Raw genomic sequence first — 23,705 nt, 5'->3', positions numbered from 1 at the left:
ACTCTGCCTTCAGGATTGTTAAGGCCTGCCATAGGAGTGACTTATAGGTTAACATGTGTCCCATTTAAGGTTAGGTATAGGTATACTACACCTAAGTAAGAGGTGGTTACACCAACTTACCCCAGCTGAGTGATCAGCCAGTTGTGACAAATTTGTTAGGCCAAGCCTGGGGTGGCATAATACATGCTTCAGCCCCTGGCAGGCCTTAGATACACCAATGCCCTGGGTACCTAGTGTACACTGGTACAGGGGCTCACAGGGTGATCCACTTCCAATTGGTTATGCACCTAGGGTGCATAGTGTAAATTTAGTAGAGAGAACAGCAGGCTGGGGGTCTGATTAGCAGGCCCACAGCCTCAATATGTCAAAAACCAGTGAAGCAAAAAGCAAAAATTTGGGGTGACCATAGGATAGCAGACCCTACTCTCCTACAGTTACACACTGTGGCTACACCATAGAAGTGAATGAACAGATTTTGAATCTGGTGTTCACCCCGTGGCTCTCAGTGAGAGCCTTATATAAGAAACCTGCACTCCTATGTCAAAGAATCTTCCATATTGATAGATTTCCCTGTATCGGTGCGGACTAGGAGATCCCTACTTGTCAAATTATTGCAGCAAATATCACAAAAAAGAAGAGACAAGGGAATAAGCCTTCTCTGACTCCCCTACCGTAACTGAAAACTCACTCAACAGAGAAGTACTAAAATGGGCAAACTACTTAACCCGGAGGAAAAGTCAGGAGGTACTCTACTTCACAGAACCTCCAAAGTGTAAATTCTACAATTAAGCTAAACAGGAACAACACAGAAAGAGGAAAGACAATACTTGTCTTAACACTGCCCTCACACACTTTGCAGTGTCATGCTTTATCATAGGGCCGCATCTGACATCCAGTTGCAGACCAACACACTAGATGGAGCGCAATTCTTTTGTATATATGAAGACTAGTGGTGAGGGTAGAGCAAACGTAAAGGAACAAAAACCACAAGAAAAGACACAAAGTATAAAGGAAAGAATATTCCCTCAAGAAGGGACCAAATAGTGCAGACACAAAAAGTTGAAACTACTTAAGGGGGAACAATCGTCTCTCTTTATTCCTTTAACCTCTAGGTAGGATTAAAACTTTGAAAAATGGGATATTCAGGAGAGGTAAAAGCCCCTATATCACTGCTGCAGATACCAACATGTTTCTGCCAATTCTACGCCCCTAGCCAGGTCACTCTGGCATTCGTCAGGGTGTTGGTCCCTAGTTTCCTGGTCTGCACCCCTATTCGGGTGTTTACCTCATTTAATCACGATGGACAATATCCAATTGTCATGCTCTCTGGAAATTTCCGAGAGGGATCCTTTTTCTGTGAAAAAAAGGCAGAACACATGATTGTGGTTCTACCCATCCTTTGTTTGTTCCTCTCATTATACCTTAACTTATTGCCCTCTATATCTCTGCAACAAATTCATATGCAGTGTTTCAATAAAACTAAACCACTCTCTATGTCTTAATAGTAATGTCCACACCACGTGATACAGCCACTCACACCGTCACAAACCAGTGGGTATACAAAAGGGATTCTATCGTGCTCCTATAATAAACAACGGGGTATTAAAACATTTTTTTTGTTAAAATGCCAACTATCAAGGACCCAGTTTACTACTAACTGCAGGATCTAAATTAAACCCATATAATCTTGAAGAATATATCCAACCAACTTACAAGAGTTCACAAGTACTGCTCTGAACTCATAAATGGTGAACAGTTAAACATGCAAGAAGAGTAGAGTAGTAGACCAACTTGTGTGTCCCCGCTTCTGGGGTCTTTAGAGGCAGACACGTGATAGTAACAGTGTGTAATTAAGTAAATCTGTTTACAATGAAACAGGAGTGTAAAAAGAGTTGGTAGTCCTCGATGATAAAATGGGAATAAAAGCAATACGATACAGATTGTGTTGTCTTTCCTCCCAACGTTTCCATAACAGAGTGTGACTACAAGACCACGTTCCCACAAAGGTCCCGGGTTCAGAGCAGTACTTGTGAACTCTTGTAAATTGGTTGGATATATTCTGCAAGATTATATGGGTTTAATTTAGATCCCACAGTTAGTATTAAACTGGGGCCCTGATAGTTGGCATTTTAACCAAAAAAAAACGATTTTAATACCCCGTTGTTTATTATAGGAGCACGATAGAATCCCTTTTGTATCCCCACTGGTTTGTGACGGTGTGTGTGGCGGTATCACGCGGTGTGGACATTAGAGAGTGGTTTTGTTTTATTGAAACTGCATATGAATTTGTTGCAGAGATATAGAGGGCAATAATTTAAGGTATAATGAGAGAAACAAACAAAGGATGGGTAAAACTACAATCATGTGTTCTGCCTTTTTTCACAGATCCTGTTATATATTATTTTCCACAATGTCATGCAATTCTATGTACATTATTCTATTTTATGCTATGTTTTGTTATGTTGTGCTATGTTATGCTGCGCTATTATGCTGTTCCATTTTGCTATGCTGCGCTACTATGGTGTTCTGTGTTGTTTTGCTGTGCTATTTTATGCTGTTATGCTGAGCTATGTTTTACTACACCTTTTGCTACATTATACTGCACTATTTTATGCTATTGTTATGCTGCGCTATCTTATGCGATCCTGTCTTATGCCATGCTCGTTTGTTAAGCTATGCTATGTGGTGCTACGTAATAGTAAGTTATGCTGAGCTATCTTATGCTTTGCTATGCTGTGCCATGCTCTTTTCCTAAGCTTTGCTATGTGGTACTACGTAATAGTATGTTATGCTGCGCTATATTATGCTGTGGGTTGTTATGTTCTGGCATGCTGTGCTATATTATGTTATGCTGCATTATGTTGTGCCATGCAATGTTGAGTGTTATTATGTAATGCTATGGTATGTTGTGGTATCTTATGTTATACTATGCTGTGTGATGTTATCTTATGCTAGGATATGAAATGCTGTATTCTGTGATCTGTTTTTCTGGTGGCATTTCTAAAGTGCAGAGTTTGTCGTTAGCGTGGCCTCTTAGCACTGAATACCTAAACCAAGTTCACATGAGGAATACGAGTGAATCCACTGGAAAATAGATCCAGCTGCAGCATTATCATGGAGACTGTCTGGAAAGAGGGGTGTGGATGGGGAAACCCCACCTCCCGCGTGGAACAGCCAGTATTTTAGATAAGGGTTCCTGACTACCCATCATCACAAGCACATTCAAGGATCCTGCTCATTTACCACAGAGTCCAATCGAATTCAGTGGACCCATGGGGGCAGATTTCCCCTTGCGCCACTTTTGCATAATTTTTAACATGGGAAAAGTGACGTAACAGTGGCGCAAGGGGCTTGTAAATCTGCCCCATGGTTGACAATGCGCTGCTGCTTCCACAGCATCATCTCCAGTTTACGGAGGTCACAATGAATGTATGTTCAATTATTCCTACTAAATATCTTCAAATTGCTGTTTCAAAATATCCCTGTCAAGACACAGAGCCAGCAATGGATGAATGCCTCTGCCTGTATAAACAAGCTAGACAGCAGCTGTCCTAGGTGGAGTTCCAGTTGACCAATTACATATGGTAGAAAGCATCGGTAGTCCCTAATCGTAACTTTGACATTAAAATAATTATGAGAATTATGTGGTAAATGTAGAGCACCAGAGAGCCTCGGTGTTTGCCATTGTGAACTCTATGATTTTTGTCGAGAATGATTTAAGGCGCCCATGTGGACGCACTCAGGAAGGCCGTGCGCTGAGGCGCTGCTGTGATTGTGCCGCCCGTCAGGTCACGCGCCCTGCAGTCCCAGCAGCCACGCACACTCACTGCATCCCGATGTTGTCGTCACCTGCTCAAACACAAGAGCCTGGAAAGATAAGTGCAATCCGAGAGAGCGCTATCTCGGCTGCCAAACATTCGCCTTGCGCTGATAAGTGCAGGGTGCAGGCGCGCCCTGGGTGTAGCTACATGTGCACACAAAATCACTCCTCAATGTGAAACACACCCTCTCTCCTGTAGGACTCAGGTGCCAATACCACCTACAGGAATGTTGATTCCTCTCTTCTCCTCCCATACATCATTGCACGTATTTCCACTGAGCCAGCCTACAAGAGCCGCCAATGAAAGGCTGGCAAGACATTTCCTGCCCATCCTAAAAGACCGCACACAAGCAGTACCACCAGGCAAGCCATCGTCTGGAAAAACCTATTCTCTGTTGATGTCTACAGCTGGAGCTCTCTTCCCATCAATGTGACCGTTGAGCATCTTTAACAGAAACTCACTAAGGAATGGTGGCCTTTTCTCAGCACAAATATCGCTTTGCGCTTCTTTGTGCCACTTTGTGTCTTGGAAGCATTACTGGGGTGTAACTTGGACGCATTAGCCCAAGTATCCATAGTTTTTGGGGCAACGCTATATCTCCTAAAACAGCCAGACTGGACTTTGCATCATAACATACCATTCCTTTGATTTTAGCACTGGCATGAGGAATTATTTCATTGCTGTAAACATTGCACAAATTGCATGTGTGCTGCATTGTACAGCACATATACAACGCGTGGAATATTTAAGGATTTATCTTGGCTTATGATTTTGCACTGGAAGGGCCATTTTTAATAAATCTGGTTCTGTGCTCCTACTTCCTCTTGTGCAAATCGGAGCAGCAACTTTGTTTGCTGTGCTGCGCGTCACTAAAACATACAGCTGCCCCTTAGTGTGCATTGCTGGTCTGCCCTACCTTAATCCATGCATTCTCAGGCAGATGGTGCCAATCAAACTGAAAAATAATTTTCCTGTGTCCTTTCTCTCTCCTCACCTCTTCTACATTAACCCTCTCTCTCGTAATCTCTCACTCCATCTGTACTTCTCTATATATCTTCCTCCTTTCTTTCCAATTTATCTGTCTCTATCTCTTTCATTACCTTGCCCCGTCCATATCATTCTCTGTGCCTACATCTATAGCTATCAGTCTCGATCTCCTTTCTACCTCGAGTTTCTTTCTACCTACCTCATCCCTCTTATCTCTCTGTATCTCTACTAATTCTATTTCACTTCTTAGTCACCTTCACCTTCACCTTCATCTTTATCTTTAACTCACCTCTTTATCTCTGCCTTCATGTCTCTACTACCTTACTTCTCATCCTCTCTCTCAGCCTTTTCTCTCCCTCATCACTCCCCCTCACCTCTCTATCTCATTTCACCCCAACTGACTTACCTCTCTATACCCCACCGCACTTCCTGTCAATTGACCTCACAATTAATTAATTAATTACCTCACCTTTCCACCTTCTCCTTCTCTTTCTCTTTTTCTATGCTTTAACTCTGTTCCCTTTCCTTTACCTCTAAACATCTTCTTTTATGGCTACCACTATTTCTCTACCTCTACCCCTTTTCTCTATCATCAACTTATCTGTCCCCTCTCTTTATCTCTATCGCACACACACACAAACACATATCTTTCTTTGGACCTCCTTCTCAGTTTCAACTCACCCCCTTCACCTCATCTATCTCTTGCAAACTCTCTTATTATAGAGCTCTCTACTCACAATTGATTCCTTTTTTCTATCTCTCAGCCCTCTACATTTGTGCAGATCTCACCTTTCATTCTCTATTTCACATGTCTTGGAACTTCATTGTTTGCTCTACACCACACTTCCTTTCCTATCCTTCAACCCCCTGTAGTCTACCTTTCTCTCTTTCCCACTATTCTCTTCTCCAGATATGTATTTCCTTACGTCTTTATTACACCTGACATCCTTGATGTGGTATTCCCCAAAACATTTTGCCTTCACCCCTCCTGTTTACTGAATTTGTGTCGGCTCTAGGACTCTGAGCACTTTACCACTGCTAACCACTGCTAACATGGTTTTCATCTCTCCTTCAAACATGATCAAATTGGCATACACCTAATTGGCACATTTAATTTACTTGTAAGTCTTTAGTAAATGATACTACATGTACGCAGAGACTATAAATCAAATGCTTCTAGTGGGGCTGCAACACTCATTCTGCCTTTCAATAAGGTAGTGCTTTAAAACATGTTTCAGGCCTGCCCCTGAAGCCTCTATGTGCAGTCTTTGAGCTGCCATTTTGAACTGGCAAATGTACCCTTTTGCCAGTCCTAAATCTTAATTTGTAATACTTATAAGTCACCTCTAAGGGAGGCCTTAATGACATGCGTACTTGTGTTTTACAAGTCCTGGCAGTTAAAAACGCCTATAGTCACTTATTACTGTTGCAAGTCCCATCTCTCCCAGTGACCAACACTGGGGTACCTTAGTACATTTAAGAAGTGCTAACTTTAAATTGGGGGCAGATGAGAGATATGCTGTTTATGCTCAAATGAATTTCAATCTAAAATACTCTTTATTGATAAAGACAGATTTTAAAGTTAGAATTCTAAAAATGCCTCTTACAGAAAGTTGGCATTTTCTTGCCCCAACCTTCTGTGCCTTCTACCATTGGACCTACCTGGACCTGCAACTGGACCTGCCCGAACTCTGCATCTGGCCTCTGCTTTAGTGAGTCCTGATCCCCAAGAGATACCCTCCCGTGTCTTGAACCCTTGGATGTTATCAGTGAGACCTCCTCATAAAGAAAAGGTGAAAATCCAGAAATTTGGGCTTTTCAGGAACTTGAATTGGCCTGTTTGCACCATGACTCTGCTGCCACGGTGACTACCAATGCGAAGTTCCTGTGAAATCTACTCTTTATGCTGACTACAACCACCAGCGGCAACCGACAATGCAAGACCTACAATACGCGCTCCTCAAACGACAGCCCACGATGACTGGCAATGCAAAACTACAGCTACAATTGTCCGAGACAATCGACCGGCCCTTCACCCTACAGCGGTGACTACCTGTGATGCCCAACCTGTTCTTAGCGCTACAGCAATGACAGTCTGCTACAATCAGTTCTTCCTTGCAGCCTCCTCCAACATGAACAAAACTCTTTGCACCAGATTTGAGAAGGTAACTCATTAACAGGACTAACCTGGTCCTTGTATCTGACACGTGCTCCATTGCAGTCTGCCTGAACTTGTGACTTTCCCCCTATATAGCATCACCAGAAGATGCTGAGTGGGGCATTGTTCTTTTAGAGGATATTTTCACTAAAAACGTTCAAGTTGCAGATATCTCCGGTTCTACTGATTGGATGTTTTTCTTGCGTAGCATTTTCATTTTATTTCTGTTTGTGTGTTGCATAAATACTTTACACATTGCCTCTAAGCTAAATTTGACTGCTTTTGTGGCAAGCTACCAGAGGGATAAGCACAGGTTAATGTAGTGACTTTTGTGGTTCACCCACCCTCTACAAATAACCCAATTTCTTACAGTCTTCTTTTTGCTATCTTTCTACCATGCATCTCATTATTTTTCCTCAAGTCTCTGTATGTTAACTTTATGCACCCTTTACTTTTCTCTAATTCACCTCTTTTCCTACATTATCTCTCTCTCTACCTCAGCCCTTGGAGTACTGTACTCCTCTGCCTCTCGGGATCTCTATCTTTCTCTGCTTCTCTACCACACTCTGCACCTTCCTTTTCCTACCTATCCTTATCTTTAATTCTAGTTACCTTAACCTTCTCCATTTACTTTAATTCTCTCCCTATTTCACATATCTTTCTACATCATCTCTCTCTCTATGCCTTTCTCCATGACTTACCATTGCTTACTTTACTGCCTCTTTATGAGAAAGAAATGTGAGTGGAAGAAAAATTAGGAGATAGTTATCATATTTTAACCAAGGGCAAGGTGAACATCTTCAGAGCAACACTTTGATTTTCACTATTGTAGCAAGAACATGAGTTATGAAAAGGGATATATTTGTGATTACAAATATTCGATAACTAAAGCTACTTGTGCATATGTCTTACATTGATATTATGCACTAGTCCACTAAACATCTAAGTTGTCCCATGTTTTTCTCACAATGGGAGTAATAGGGTAGTTAGACACTGAATTCCACATAAAATACCATTGTTGTATGTAAAAATCTAGATACAAACTCAAAAAGAAATGTCTGCAACAGTGCTTTTCAAGCTATATTTTGGAATTATGGGGCACACGGATACCAGGAAGCTTGAGCTTTTGACTACTGCTCAATGCCCCCATGCTGAACTTTACTGACCATATCTGAGGAGTGGTGGAGAGATGGATGCAGGGCAGGCCTAGGAACTGTATGTGGGAAAAGCCCACACCTGGGGCCTTCTTTTATATGTCTTCTTGGATGGAACCTTGATCCATGGTAGAGATGTGGTGACTCTATCTTCATGAATATGGCACAAGGTCTGATATAGATGGTGTTGAGCAGGCTTGACCCCTCCAACTCTCTTTGTTGGATCCATCTATGGGTCCCATTGGGGTTCTAATCAGCTTGGCTGAATCCAGGGGGTGCCTCAGCTGTGACATGGTAGCCCTGCAAGGCCCTTGAAAACAGAGTAATGTTTAAAGATAAGCCAACTCACCATTCTCAAACTAAAATGAAGTGCTACAATAAAAGATCTCTTGGAGCCCTCTGAGACCGCAGATGAGAAGGGTGGAATTCCTGGGGTGCAACCATACTACAAAACATAAATGACACAAGAACATCCTTAAAGGGAACAAATGAGGTAATTAAAGTTGACTTATCATTCCAAAAATCCTCCAGAAAACGACTATGCCTGCCTCTGAGGCAGAAGTTGCATATTGGTGACAGAGGACCGAGCCAAGACCTTTTGGACTACACTCATATGCTTCTTGGAGTTCTCCAAGCATCTAGAGGAGAATGTCAGAAAACTAGACGGAGGACCCAATGAAATAATATCAGGATCATGGGCATCCCAGAAAACGTGAAGGAGACATTCAAGATGCATCTTCTAATGAATAGCTTAATTTACTGGGTTCCGTGAGGCACCCTTTCTCAATGCTTCATCATCGAGTGGGGCAACAGTAGTTAGATAGGTAGGCCTCCCCATGCGCTCCTCCATGGCCTGTCATTGCATGCCTTCTCACCTACTTTGACAGGGGTGCCGTATTGAGAGATGTGTGCACTGTTGATGCAATAAAATTAAAAAAAAATTAAAAAATCATGCTATTTGCAGACTACACCGGCTCATTGCAACAGTGTTAATTTCTGGGTTCATTTCCAGCTAAGCTCTGAGTTAGTCTTCCTGGCAAGAGGTTTTTCCTTTAGCACACCAGAGGTGAGAAAGGCACCAAAAACATGGCAGCACCGTGCCACAATGATAAAGGTCATGAATACGCCACAGTGGATGTAATGACACTGCCTCGTGACCTGGCAGCAGTGAGGATGGAAGTGATGGTGGAGAACAGGATCTAGGGACCAAGATTGATGATGGAATTGACACAACTGAATGTACAACCCTTCAGTGACAATCAACTCCTACGAAACTGCATGTCACGGAGTGTGAAGGACCTGGAGGCAATGACACATTTTGACTTGCCTGTAAGCTGTCATCTTCGCTTAATTACTATTACATCCCAAATCCCATATGCAGGAGATGGGGGGCCGAGGCAAGGCTGACAGATCTCATTCCAAGGACAGGTTGGTTGCTTGGAATTCTGACAGATGGGAGTTTCTCAGCAATTTCTCTGCATGTATTTTCATGTAATAATTATACAGTGGCGGCTCCTCCACATGGGCGTCGGAGCATCGCCTCACTGCTTTCTCGCAGTGTGAGAAGCAGAAACGTAAAACGGTATAAATACCATTTTATGTTTCTGCTTCGTGCACTGCGAGAAAGCAGAAGAAGGGTATGCCTGGTTGGGGGCGGGCGGGCGGGTGGGCGGGTCGGGGATGAGTGGCTAGCCCAATGTTATCGGCCCTGACTGTTTGGTCGGCCCCAAGGCCGACTAAACCAGTCATAGCACTCTCCATTTTCGTCATGTAGGCTGCTGCGCAGCCTGCATGGAAAAAACGGCCTCCCCTAAGACATCTGTAAGGACGGCGTCCTAGCCAATCACAACGCTGCCATTGCAGCATTGTGATCGGCTTAGGGGAAGAGAGGGAGTCTGCCTGCTTCTGCTTCCTGTTTGCAGAGAGCACCGGAGGCAAAGGTAAGTTTTTCTTAATTAAAAAAAAATTAAATTAACCCCAACCCCTCCCCGCACGACCCCCCGCACCCGTGTGACCCTCCCAACCCCCACGACACCCCACCCCTGCAACCCCCCCACCCACGCGACCCCCTCGTCTCATGCCAGCCGTGACTGGACATATTGTATATTTACATCGACAATCTGGGTATTTGTAAGGGATTGACAAAATCCTGAGTGCTTATGAGAGGTCACGAAGCTTGCCCCACAGAGAAAACATTGGGCCCATGCAAGATAGAGGAAGAAACTGCAATAGTGTTTGATATTACACTGCAGTTTGTAAGATCTATAAGGGGTTGTATCTCAGAAAGCACATAAGGCACATCTGGTTTCCACTCTAACTAATGTACACGGTTGTAACTGTACATTAAGTAACGATTGTGTTTTTAAAGTAAATACCCTGGACTAGCTACTGCCCTTCTTGAGTGAAAACACCTCTGTGTTACGCTGTGCCTAAAACACGTTCTACGCTTCCTCCTTTGTGTGGGGCTTGGCAGTGCGCGCCCACAGGTACCACTCAAGAGTTAAAGACAACGAGGACGTCTTGGCTGCACTTTGCAAGCCACAGTATCTAGAATTCTGGACCAGTGAATACAACCAATAGTTTTATCTTTGAACCTTCAATCTGCTCCACATTAACATCCAACCTTGAGAAAACGGGTGACTGTCGCAGAGCTTTAGCCATCGCAGACACAGTGAGTGATAAAAAAATGTGATTGCCCTTTCCAGGGAGGCTTGGAGTTGGGGGTTTTGGAGTCTCATCCTTCACACAAGCGTTGGCGATCGTGGTGTAGTGGCCTGGCAATGGGTGGCACACAGTTTAGCCCCGGCTCATGAATGGGTTTGGCAGTTTGCGATGAGGAGATTTTTTTCTTCTTTACAACCATCACATTGGCATTTGGTGGGTGGGTGTTATGGACTTGTTCCCCACACAGAACATTTTAGCAGTGGGCAGGACTTTCTCAACATCCTTCAAACACAGTGCTTTGCCAATAGGTGGTACGAACGCGTGATTTGGTGTGGGATGGCTTGGACATTCATAAATCATAAAGTGGGGTCAGCTGGGGGTGACACGGAGCTTTTCCCTCTCACAGAAACGTGGCCTTTGGTGGCCCAGCGCCTCACGTCTCATCTCGTGCATGATCAGTTCGGTAGTTAGTGATGCAGAGCCTTGTTCCTCACACAGAGAAGTCTGGTGGTTCGTTCCACGAGTAGCCTTTGTTGTTTGCTGTCATATTCCCCTGCCCTGAGGTGCTCACAGACCTGCTTTCTCCCAGTTCCCAGAAACCTATAATTAAAAAAACAATCCGCACCTACCTGACCACTGTATCTTCGCTGAAAAATGGGTTGGGAAGGGGGGTGGAAAAAAGTGACGCCTGTGCCTCACAGCGAGCTCTGCTAGTGCACGTCAGTCCTAACCTGTGCCTTTCCTGACTCTCCAGCAGTGGAGCACGCAGCCAGCTCTGTCCTGACAGACCACTTCCAAAGTTCTGTATTTAAGTCAACCCAAGCAAAATCTAGTTGGTGTATTTGCGATCATTGTGATTTCATATTGCAAAGGCCTCTTCGTGCATTATGTTCCATTTCTGTGATCGCTCGCGCCAGTGAAATGGGATTCCATAGGAGAACACACTGTCTTGTTGCAATTGTTGGGTGCAACTAAGTAAATAGCGAGCAACCAATTTACTTTTTTCATTTATTTCAAGTTTTCACGATGCCATTAGCAAAAATGGTGCATGTGCATTACTGTTTATGAATGCAGTTTACATTGTCTCACTGTTCCGTCGCGTTTGTAGTCCTGTCTATTGATTTTTATCTTTAACAGTAATTTTAATATCATTTTGAGTATAAGGACGTTTGTAAAAATGCATATTTATAATCATAAGTGTATTCAGCTGGGTAACATGGTAGAATCTTGCGGAGAAACACCCTTCCAGCCTTCTTCTGCTTGTATTCCTTCTTCTTGTCTTGAGCATCTTCGCACCCATCTTTCCTCCTCCTTCATCATCTCTTACAACCTTGGATCATTGCATGAATTACTACTCCTTTTCACAAAATGGATGTGTTGTAAACGTATCTTAAATACCATGCAGAAACGCATTACCATTGTAAACCTCAACTAGAAGCCGTCCTTCTTGTGTATAGAGCTCACCAAGGCAGCAATATAAATATCCAGGTGGGTAAAAATAATAAAATCAAAGCTACACATTCCTTCGCGTCACCTCGATTCCCTCTGATTTAGCATTTAAATTAGAAAGTATGTAGTAAGCCACAAACATGATATTATTAAAGAATAAACTTAAATTGGAGACAGATAATATTAGAGACATCATGTATGTAAAACCATCCTTTTTTCAGAAAATTCTGCGTACTACAGCAGCAACTCCATTGCATGAAAACAGAAAATTAATTTAAGGAAATAGTGTCATCATATTGATGTACAGCACTGCACAGTCAATGAATGTATTTATTGTATAGTTAAAACCATAACAGTGTGTTCAAGAGTTAATATGGGCAAATGATAACATCAGCATACGCAAAGATTGTCCTCTATAGCTCATAAAATTTGGCAATTTCTTAAGTGATAAATAATTCAATCGTATTGCTTTATTAACCTTCCTGCTTCCTCAAATTTGCTTGAAAATGCACAGTTTGTCCACTCTTTTTTCAAAATTTTCTCCGGGGGGGAAACTCCCCAAACAACCCATAGGTTGTTCGGGCTCACTCGCTCTGCTCATTCGCTGGAGTGCAGTACGACAATAATTTTATGCCTCACCACTTTCAAATGTCACCAGCCACCACTGTAATTAGAGTTAGTTATAGGTCTGTTTAGCTCTGTTACAGACTGGGTCTCTAGTTGGCAGGGAGTTTGCACCCTGCCCAAATAGAAACCCTCGCTCTAGTCAGGGCAAGTAAGGTACACAATAAGAAAAACCTGTGCTAACCCCCTTGGTAGATTGGCAAAAGTAGTCAGGCTTATCCCCAGAGGCAATATATAAAGTATTCGCTCACGTACACAGTGAAAACACCACAAAAGTACTCCACACCACTTTGGAAAAATTGTCAAGGGCAGATTTACAAGCCCCTTGCGCTGCCAGTTCATCACTTTTTGTGACGCACTGGCAGCGCATTTCTCTGCCCCATATTTACAAGGACAGGAGAAGCCACCCGCGTGGCTTTTCCTGTCCTTGTAAATATGGCCCCTTTACACGCAGCACTTTGCATGAAAGGGGCGTTCCATGGTTGTGACTGTGGGCTTTCCCACGCAATACCCATGGAACCAGACACATTTCCAGATTTACGAGGAATCGTAAACCTGGAAATGCATCAGTATGCTACTCCACCCTAGGGGTGGCGTAGCGAGGTGCAACAAGGAGAAATTATTTAATTTCTCCTTGTTTCTTTCCTCTTTCAATGCGTGCTGCATTCTACAGCATGCATTGAAAGAGGAAAATTCCTGTAGTGATTGTTTTTGTGCAGGAAGGTACCCCTTCTTTCTCAAAAACAATCTCCATTGTGCAAGGGTGCCTGCACCAGAGCATGGCAGCTGTTTGTGCGCCAGCACAGAGGAGAGCACAGAAATGCGACATATCATTGTAAATATGTCGCATTCCTGTGCTCTGAAAGGGCTTACGGTGCAGCGCTGCGGCACTTTCTTGTAGATCTGCCGAAGCCAATATTTATCTGAGTAAAACAAGATCAAAACGACAAAAGTAATCCAACATACACAAATCAGAATATGAGTTTTCCAAGATTAGATCAAGTATGGCTTTTAGAAAAACAATAGCTTCAACCGGGCTATCTGGTCGCGCTTGATGTTGACTACTTCACAAAGTCAGTCCAGTCTCGAGGAGCAAGGAACGGTGTCGGGAGTCACGCAGACCCTGGTATAGTACCTTGTAGATGCCGGATATCAAAGATGGTGTAAGACGCAGGGGAGGTGAGGCATCAGGGAGGCAAGGCGGCGTCTGTCCCTTATTTTTATGCAGGTCGTTGGCACATCAGCCCTCAATGATAGTGCATTGCACGAAGGAGGTGAGGCGTTACTGAAGCAAGTGAGGTGTCAGTAAGTGGACATTGCGGGGCGCAGTGGAGTTGATGAGGTAGTTACCGAGATGACCCTCGGTTCCTAACTTCAGTATGGGGTCAATGATGAAGCTGGAGGACAGGCCACGAGGCTTTGGGCGTCTGGCCTCGAGGTCGAACCACTGGGTCACAGGTGCAGTGCTGGAGTCAAGCTGTGCAACACGGACGTTGGTGGCATTGTGCTCAAGACTCTCGGAAGCGCTGCGTTGTTGTCAGATCCTGCATTGTAAGTCGTGGTCATTGCATCATGGGTGGGACCACAGCTTCGGTGAAGGCTGCAGCATGGTGGCTAAGTTAAAGAAGGCACCGGTTCCGAAGTTTCTTGGGGTCAGTTCCTTCTTGTAGCACGGTACTCACTTCTAAGGGCCCAAGAACTGGATTTAGCACCACTTGGCAATTAGGACTTCCAGCAGAGGAGCCCAGGTGCTACAGATGAAGTTGTCGATTGCCCTGAGACTTCCAACAGGAGGCAAGCTCAGCTCAATCCTTTGGAGAACCTTTGAAAGAAGGATGTAGAGAACAAAATCCAGTCCTCTCACTCTCAGGATAGAAGCAGAAGGCAGCAGGTCAGTACGTCGAAGCAAGCAGCAAAGTGGCAGTCCCTCCTACAAGCACAACAGCTCTTCTTCCTGGCAGAATGTCCTCAGTCCAGAGTGTTCTGAGTATATGGTATCAGAGGTCCAGTACTTATACCTATTTTGGGCCTCTGAAGTAGAAAGACTTCAAAGAAAGGATCTTGTAGTGCACAAGACCCTGCCCTTCTTTGCCCTGGCTCCAGACACACTACATGTGTCTGGAGCTATGACGCACACACAGGCGCTGCAATGGCAGGCCTGAGACAGGTTTGAAGGGCTACTGAGTTACAGACCCATGGCACACGTAGTTCACTGTACTAGGGACTTACTAGTAAATCAAATACGCCAATTGTGGAGAAACCAAATGCAATTACGTTTTAGTCACTGAGCACATGCCCTTCAACACTGGTCAGCAGTGGTAAAGGGCCCAGAGTCCCAAAACCAGCAAACACGATGTTCAGTAGACAATCAAAAACAGGCGGGCAAAGTAAAAACACAGGGGAAATCACACCAAATGATGTGAAGGTCTAACAAGCTCCAAACACTGATTGCTTTAATTCGGGCAACAGCTGATTCATGGAAGGAAGTGTAGGGGACGAAAGGGATTACTGATATTGTTTAATTATTAGGGGAAGTTTCTCCAGTTCTTTTTCACTGTGATAGGTGTATCATGACGAGATCCATACACACAGATCCAAAGATGGCATTATAGTGCCAATGCATATTCTCAACATTCAAATGATAAAAAAGGAACTAGTATTCCAAGGGCACAAACTCTGCAACATTCAATATGCCTACTGGGTCTTCACTAGACCTGTGCTGGACTGCTTGAACAAATTCCTTCCCTCTTCACAATCAGTCTTGACTTACATGATTAATGGCTCTCTTCTGGGGACAGCTTTCCCAATTGCGCTGAAGCTTGCAATCATAATGCCTCTAGTACATAAATCGCCAGCTAACATTAAGAGGTATGCCCAGGAAGCTGTCGGAAAAAGTGGTGAGACTACATCAAAATGAATCATGTTTTTGACGATTGTGATTCTGGCCTTACAGGAACCAAATTAACTGTGGCCTTGGCCAATTTTAGAGAAAAACAAATTATTTCCTTGGATGAAAGTAATGACATGTTTCTCGTCCTGCTTGGTCTCTCATCAGTCTACCATACTGTAGGCCATGCTGTACTTCTAAGTACGCTTGAGAAAAGGGCTGGATTACCTGGTACTACCTTTGAATGCATTAGATAAACCTAACAGGTAACAAGTCACAATATCAGCCTTCAAGTCACCCTTCTGCATGGTATCTTGTGGAGCTCCTCAACACGCCCTTGCCTTCTTTTCAACAATAATATGTCTCCTATGTCTCACTTCCCTGATCAACGCAAGCCACATCTCCATATGCATGTGGATGACATGCAAATCCACCGCTAACAGCAAAATGGGACAACAAGCCAGGTCATTATGACAACTAGCATGAATTGTGTATCTGTTTGGGAGGAAGAGAGCTTTCTACGCATCAACAGAGCCACGATCGAGATCATATCTGTAAGAAAAACAGTTTCCTAACAAACGTCTTTTAACCTAGCCACGCAACCTTAGCCCATCCAGTACTACCACTGAGAAAGTGTGGAATAGCATCTCTACCGCAGAAGCTTCTCCCAGTCCTTCAAATGAACCACATGGTCAATCAGTTGAGAGCTGTGGTGACGGTATGCCTTCATTATTACAGGAACACCTACACAAGCCTCTCAAAGTAACTGATAAACACGTTGCAAAGGCTGGAAAATCAGACTGACAGAACGTGCTTGGCACTAAGGAGGAGAGACCACATCAAACCTGACCTAAAAGCTCTTCCCTGGCTTCCAGCAGAGGCGAAAATCAAATGCTCTTTGCCATGAACAAAACACACTTGAGTAAGGGCCCACTGTACCTTGAGAACTTCTGTAGCCATGTTGCCTCAATGTAAAATATTTGTCCATGCAAACCTATTTTCATAATAAGACAACAATATATGTAACTATATGTATCTACATCTTCCTCCCTCGAGCTTTGCAGAAGTCAAACTTCCCCACGGTAACCAATCTCCATGTTTCCTTGTTTTTGATCTCTATGCCTCTGAACCTAGAAGCAATTATGGTGTGCACTATGTGAGCAATATAAGCATAAATATAAGTCTTACACCCCACTATTTTCTGTACATGTCATTCAGCTCAACAACTGCCCATCTGATCCCCAAAACCTGCAGATTGTGAACAGACCCTTGGGAGTCCAGAGCATAAAGATGTGAAATGCCTTAAACCCACGCCTGAGGACTGAAGCAGACTGGATATGCTTCAGAAAGAAGCATGTAACTGAACCTGCTCTCATGGGGTAGCTCTGAATAAAATCACATTTTGAACTCCCATCAGTGATTGGCCTTGAACTGTCCATTTTAGCTTATATACACAGGGCTTCGGAGTATCCTCACGATGACATGCAGCACTTTACAGAACTCCTGAATCCAGAAATAAATAAGAAATAAATGAATAAATAAATAAATAGTGTCTAGAGGCAGGGAGAGGGCCTGGTTGTCTCTGTGTCCTCCAAAGCAGCAGCAGCGTCCAACCTCCTGTACAGTGGTGCAAGAGACAATGGTGCTGTTGTTTGAGAGGATGGCTGCTCAGGCAGACTCGTCTGGTTGGTTCCATCCATTTCAGATTGGTTTACATGGCTATAGCACAATGCCCTTTCACATGACATTACGTATGACCTTGCCCGTTACTTTGTGCGTTACGATAAATTTACAGTATAATTAGGATTTATTAGTTCGAGCTTCGAGACTGGTTGCATATAGTTTGTGGTCTTACAGTCTGCCCACTGCTTTTCATTTGTTTGTTTCAGTATCCTTTAAAAATCCTTGCTTGCTAGTGATCAATCCTTCCTCTTTGTCCCTCCTTTTTGTCTTTCTTTTCCACCCACGCAGCAGGGACCTATTACTGTATCTTTACACTTTATCTGTTTGATTGAGGGACTATTTTTACATTTGTTTCCTGCTTGTGTTACTGTTTGCCTGGGTTCAGCTTTGGCACCCGTATCTGCTTGCAAGTTAATGCAGCATTCTTCCCTCCCACTTCCTCTCGTGTCACTGCATGCCTGCCCCCATCTACCACCGTGCCCCCATCTACCATCGTGTTGCAGTTTGTTTAGTCGATAACATTATTTTGCATTCATCTTGCTGTTGTCCTCGTCTCCCTGTGGCTCCTTGTTCTTTCACGGGGTCACGGAATTCAAATACTGTTCCCCTGAATTCCAGTACAAGTAGTTGATTTTTCCTTTGAAACACACCAATAGCACGAGTTGCATGCACTGCATGGCCCATCATGCCAAGCGCATTCTTACCACCACGTTGACGTCACCACCATCCCAGCTGTGTGTGCCGGCATATGAAATGAGTGCTGGCATCGTTCTTGACACCGTATTGTTACTGGTGCCACCACAGAGGCTCACAGAGGAGGCGGCTGAGGCTCAGGAGTAGCAGCAGGCGGCAGAGTGACACAGGCTCAGCTGACAGTCGCGCACCCCGCAGAGCAGCGCCAGAGACAGATGAAGTCATGCAGGGAGTGAACCTCCCTCTCTGCACCCGTCCAACCCCCGCTTGTTAGAGTGAATATGATGTTTCATAATGAGGTTTGTTAAACTATTGCAGTGTCACGCACCCTAAGACGAGCTTGTTATTACTTGCTGTCCATGTACAAATACTGCGACTAATCACTCCATGTGCTATTAATGCCTGTTTACCACATCCCAGGAGGTGATGCATACAATATTCAGTAGTATTTGCCTCATAACCATTGCGGAAACCGTGTTAGAACATTAGGCTGTGTTATTCATTATTATCCCTTGATTCTAACAGCGGTTCTCAGACATTGATGCTGTGTGCCTGCTTCCAGCTAAGCAGAATTTGATGTGTGATTGACTCTTCTCAAGGTATGGCTCCCTGCCTGCGATTACCTTTATGGAGGTGCCTGCTGTCCAAAACACCCCTCTGCTCACCTAAGCTGTCTGTAGTACCAGCCCTCTGCTCTAAGGGACTCTTTCTGCTCTTAGCAGCAGTCCCTTTGTCTGTCCTGTATAAAGTTGCCTGCTCCTGTGAGCACCCCTTCTGCTCCGCGTATGGCTGCATGCTGGTGATTACCCTAATATGAAGGTCCCTGCTGCCCCTTGTAGTAATGTTGCCTGCTGCAATCCCCCCTCTGCTACCCCCAGCGCCCTCTGTAAACCTGTCTGCTGCCGGTGTACCTTCTGTGACCCTGTAAAGGCGTCTTCTCCTAAGAGCCCCCATTGACTCCATGGGAAGGTGCCTGCTGTAGGGAACACCGCCTCTACCTGCTGTAAGTGTGCCTGCTATCAGGAACACCACCTCTATGCCCGCAAGCTACCTGCAGCACCCTCTTTTCCCCGTAAGCTGCCTGCTGCTTTCCCCTGCTCTCCTCTGACAACTTCTCCCCTTGTAACGTGATTTCTACAGGGCCCCTTTAAACTACCCTCGCCTGGTCCCTTTTGACACGATCTATCCGAGTCCCTCTTCAGGTGCTCCCTCCTAGTCCCTTTCGGCATGTTCTTCCCCGCTCCCTTTAACGTCCTTTTCCTATTTACATCCTACATACTCTCGCTGGTCTCCTTGATAATGGATGGAATTAGTGCTGTATATAGCCTTACACATATTCAGGAATTAATTTATAATTAAACCACCCAGGATAATATGCTGCAAGGCTCAACATTTAAAAGCTCCCAAAAGCAAGACTTATTGGCTATGCCATTGCTTATTTTTGAATAGGTGGCATACAGTACTTGCCATGACCAGGATGCTGTAATGTGCTGAAGTTCACTCCCTTCTACTGCCAGACATACATGAAAGTAGGATTCCAGTGTGAGGTAGAGTTCAACATGTGGACCAAGTCTAACTTCTCACTTGTAGAGCGCTTGTTGACTGTCATTACGGCTTTTAGGAGCATGACTGCCAGCCGTGTATGGGACGTGTGTGTCTCTGACCTCAGCTGCCATGGATACAACGTGTAAGCTGAGAGCATGCCATGCTGTGCATCTCCTTGGGATCTCGGGGGCTCTCCGTTTGTGGGGCGCTGATGCCTTGTATCTACCCCTTACCAAGTCTGTGCTTCTTGTGCGTGTGTCTGTCTGCAGAGGACATGACATATTTTGATGTGGTTGTAGACGTGTCTTAGTCACCAGTAGTTCACAGTTCATGTGCTTTCTGCTCTAGTACTTCACATGGACATTGTTCTTTTTAAATGTTTTTTTTTTTTATTTTAGTTTTTATACCTTTCAGTTTTTACTTTTTATTTTCAAGTTTTACATCTTTGCCTCTGCCGTAATTGCGGATGTTGCTCGCCTAAAACACTTCAATGTGACACAGGTTTGAAGATGTCATATGGGTTCTTATATGCATACACTATTGACCCTTAAAATCAGCATAAATCAACACCATGACGTTCGGCTGATAAATTGCCCACAGTCTATTTCCTAGATCCCACCACGTCTGAAGCTACGCCTGGGGCACCGAGACCTCGAGCAGCAGGAAAGTGAAAACACTATGGGGCAGATTTACAAGCCCCTTGCGCCACTTCTGCGACCCTTTTCCCATGTTAAAAGTGACGCAAAGGTGGCGCAAGGGGCTTGTAAATCTGCCCCTATGAAACCAGAGGGGGCGCTAGATGCCAGCATTTGCTGAATATGCGTTGGGGTCTGAATGTGTTTAATTCGAGGGGACAACAGACCTCGAGCTGCTCATGGATCCAGTCGAGGAAGGATGAGGTGCGAGTGTAGACTCCTGGCTTGTTCTTCACCGCGCAGCCGATGCCCCAGCTGGTGACCCCTGTCAGCTTCCAAGTCTTCACGTCTTCACAGGCCAAGGGTCCGCCACTGTCCCCCTGGAGGATGGGATAGGAAAAGATGTCACACAATGGCCACAGTAGAATCAACAGGTAGGAGAGGATGTGTTTCCTTGTCAATGCAAGAAGGAAAGAGACCAAAGTAGGTGGAAAGTCCCTGATTATTTAAGGACAGAGGAAAGGAAAAGATAGTCAACAAGAAAGAACAAACAATGCAAATGAGACTGGAAACAAATCAGTGAAAGGGTGGACGAGTGAATGAGTTAATAAAAGCATATTTAACAAAGGGATGTATGGCTATGAATGCATAGATAGATGGGCCTCGTATTCCATGGTGATGAACCTTGTATGCTTGTTGTATGCTGTCAGGATTTGAGGAGAACACAAGGGAAGAGACACTTATGCAAAACAACGTCGAAATAGGTACATATGTGCTCGACTGGACACGAAGGACACTCAAACTGTGGAGGGCGGGGTCATGGCAGCTGACCCACACAAACACACAGGGTGATGGAAGCATGCACTCCCAGACTGGGGCCGGCAGAGACAGTGGAGCAGGCACACTGCACCCAGGGTCCCTTGGAAGGGTCGGAACTAGCAAGATGGGGCCTGCATCTCTACACGTGCTGTACGGATCCCCCTCTATGTTGTTCTGTTCCCTTCCTCAGTTCAGGTTCCCTTTGTTATCTTTTAGGTTACTGTTCCTTGTATTTTCTTAGGTGCTATCAGCAGTACAAGGCGGCTCAGACAGGGCCCTGTCATTGGCCTGTTCCTTCGGGTCCAGGGGCCTGTCGAGGTACTTATGGGGCTCGTCATTGTAAATACATCTGAAGGATCCAGTCAGTCATTCGTTGCCTACATATTCACAATATCTTTCAATGCTGTTTAATTAATTTCCTAAAGCGGCTCTGCTGTTTATCGTAGGGCTCCGCCCAGGCCTGGACACTACTTTTCACTGACATTACCTGAGCGAATACTTCGGGTATTTCAGGTGATGTTCTCTCTTGCTTTCCTCGCCCACCCGCCCACAGGACCCTTGTTCACCTACAGATCTGTCCGGAGAGATTGCAGGATTATTAATTTATTACCTTCCAAATCCAGCATCTCTCCTTCTTCTCTCGTGTGATGGGGACATTCCTAACACATGTACTGAAGAGAAGCCGGCTGTGTGCAGGAATGTCCGGGAATGATGTAAGTGATGGCCACTGGCTGAATATTGCTCCTTCAGGCACCCCTCTGACTTAGTTAAATACAAACTTCACACTCTTTAGCATGCACTGTCACTAGAAGAACCTGGCCCAGAACCCTTCTTTCTCGCCTGCCTTGCTGCAGAGGAAGGTGCTTATGTCCCCTGTGATCTCTGCAGTCGTGATGACTTTAAACGTTGGCCTTTTCCTGGGGCCAATCAACAGACCTGGACCCGGCACTTAACCCCCTATGGTTGAGGGGCTGGGCCGAGGGATTGCTTACTGATTAGTCTTCCTTGAGCCCCCCTGTTTGTCGTTGCGCTGAGGGTGGGTCAGCCTAAAATACCAAACAAGTGACCAATGAGGTGGCCCATCAAAGCAAACATCTGGATCATCTGGGGACCAAATGTGAATCATTCTCTGTAAGTTAAGACTAGAGTGAGTGTCCCCGATGAAACTGGATGTATGGTCGTGGGACCTGTGAATGAGACTCGTTGAAAAGCTTGAGCTCGTGAAATGTCTTTCTTTCATCATTAGTAGGACACTGTCATCCCGATGGAAATCAGGTGTGCTGAGAACTGTTGGTACTAGAATATGGGTGGTATGCCACACTGCACATTCCATTAGGGAGGGGTCCTGACTCTTCTTCGGCCAGCAGCACAGAGAAGCTTCTCTTGTGATCTAGCAGGCATCTGGCCTCATCTGGGTATTCCTCATGTTTGCAGGCAACCCACAAGGCTCCCTACCAGATCTCCAGACCTCCAATCCTCGACTCGAAGCCACACTGCATCCAACGTGCCATTGTGAAGTGCACAGTAGGGGTGTGAGAGAGGAACATAGACCCAACATGGTGTTGAATAGAGGTTATGGGGAGGTCTCCTTTGGAGATCCATTAGAATTCTTTCTTGATGCATAATTGTACCTGAAAACTGCTTGTCAGTCACGAATCTCGACGTGAGTGCATTGGTCCAAGTGAAGTGGTTTCTTTTCAGTCTCGAAGTACAGAGTCTTCAATGTCTAACATGCAAAACCAGGGACACTAGGGCTAAAAGAGAATAGCCTTCTGTCATTTTTTTTATCACAATCACAGTATAGATCTAGAGCGGGGCTACATGAGCGGTGCTGGCTCTCACTGTGAGGGGTGGGCGGAACCCATAGAGTTTTCCTTCGTGGAATTTCATGAAAACTCCGAGATTCTGCGTAGTTCTGTGAGCGGGCGGTCATCGGCACGTCATGCTGCTCATGCTGCTTTTTAGCTCTGGGAGCTTGTTCCATGCTGCAAAATCACCTCGAATGGCACCACGCGGTGCAACAGAAAGTGCTGCTTCTGTGCTGCCGCTCGAGTAGATTTTCTTCTCGAGTGGCAGCTTTCTCACCACGAATGGTCACAGCCATTGAGAAAATGTCACTGAGTGCCTTCCTAGTGCCTGGAAACGGTGCTAGGTGACACCAATTCTCGCTCTGCAACTTACTGTTGGCGAATTGCACGTGAGAAAAAAACTCCGCAATGCGGTGGTTGGCGGAGTTTTGTCAGAACTCTGCATTACAAGCATAACACGAAGTGAGCAAAACTCTGTAAACCTTCGGCAGTGGAGGGGAAATTTCACCCACCCTACTCACTAACCAGCTACAAAATCATGGACGGCAGCTCATAAAGATACTTCTTCCTCATTTTGCCCCACATTCTCCTGCATCCAAATCAGAGTGAGCACATTTCATGTGACAGATGTCACTGATGTGCGCTTGGAAACTGTTGCTATGTTTTTGTGTGCTCTGAAGATTGATTCCCTGTAGTTCAATCTGGCAGATTTTAGATGCATGGAAGCAGATAGTCCCGCTATACACTGATTGAGGAGTAAAATCATCTCAATGGAAAC

At 44.8% G+C, this 23,705-nt stretch overlaps 1 protein-coding gene across 1 annotated transcript in view; it reads right to left on the bottom strand.

Moving 5' to 3' along the window:
- Positions 1-23,705, bottom strand: part of TMPRSS3 (transmembrane serine protease 3) — a 283,583-nt gene that overhangs the window by 4,888 nt on the left and 254,990 nt on the right. The window contains exon 13 of the mRNA XM_085624035.1: positions 20,528-20,680. Within this exon, the coding sequence (XP_085480161.1) occupies positions 20,528-20,680 (153 nt within the window). The remainder of the gene's footprint in view (positions 1-20,527; positions 20,681-23,705) is intronic.

Source organism: Triturus cristatus, chromosome 8, assembly GCF_964204655.1.
Source record: "Triturus cristatus chromosome 8, aTriCri1.1, whole genome shotgun sequence".
Classification (NCBI taxonomy): domain Eukaryota; kingdom Metazoa; phylum Chordata; class Amphibia; order Caudata; family Salamandridae; genus Triturus; species Triturus cristatus.
Note: the sequence above shows the minus strand (reverse complement) of the source record. Positions and strands in the feature narration are given on the sequence as shown.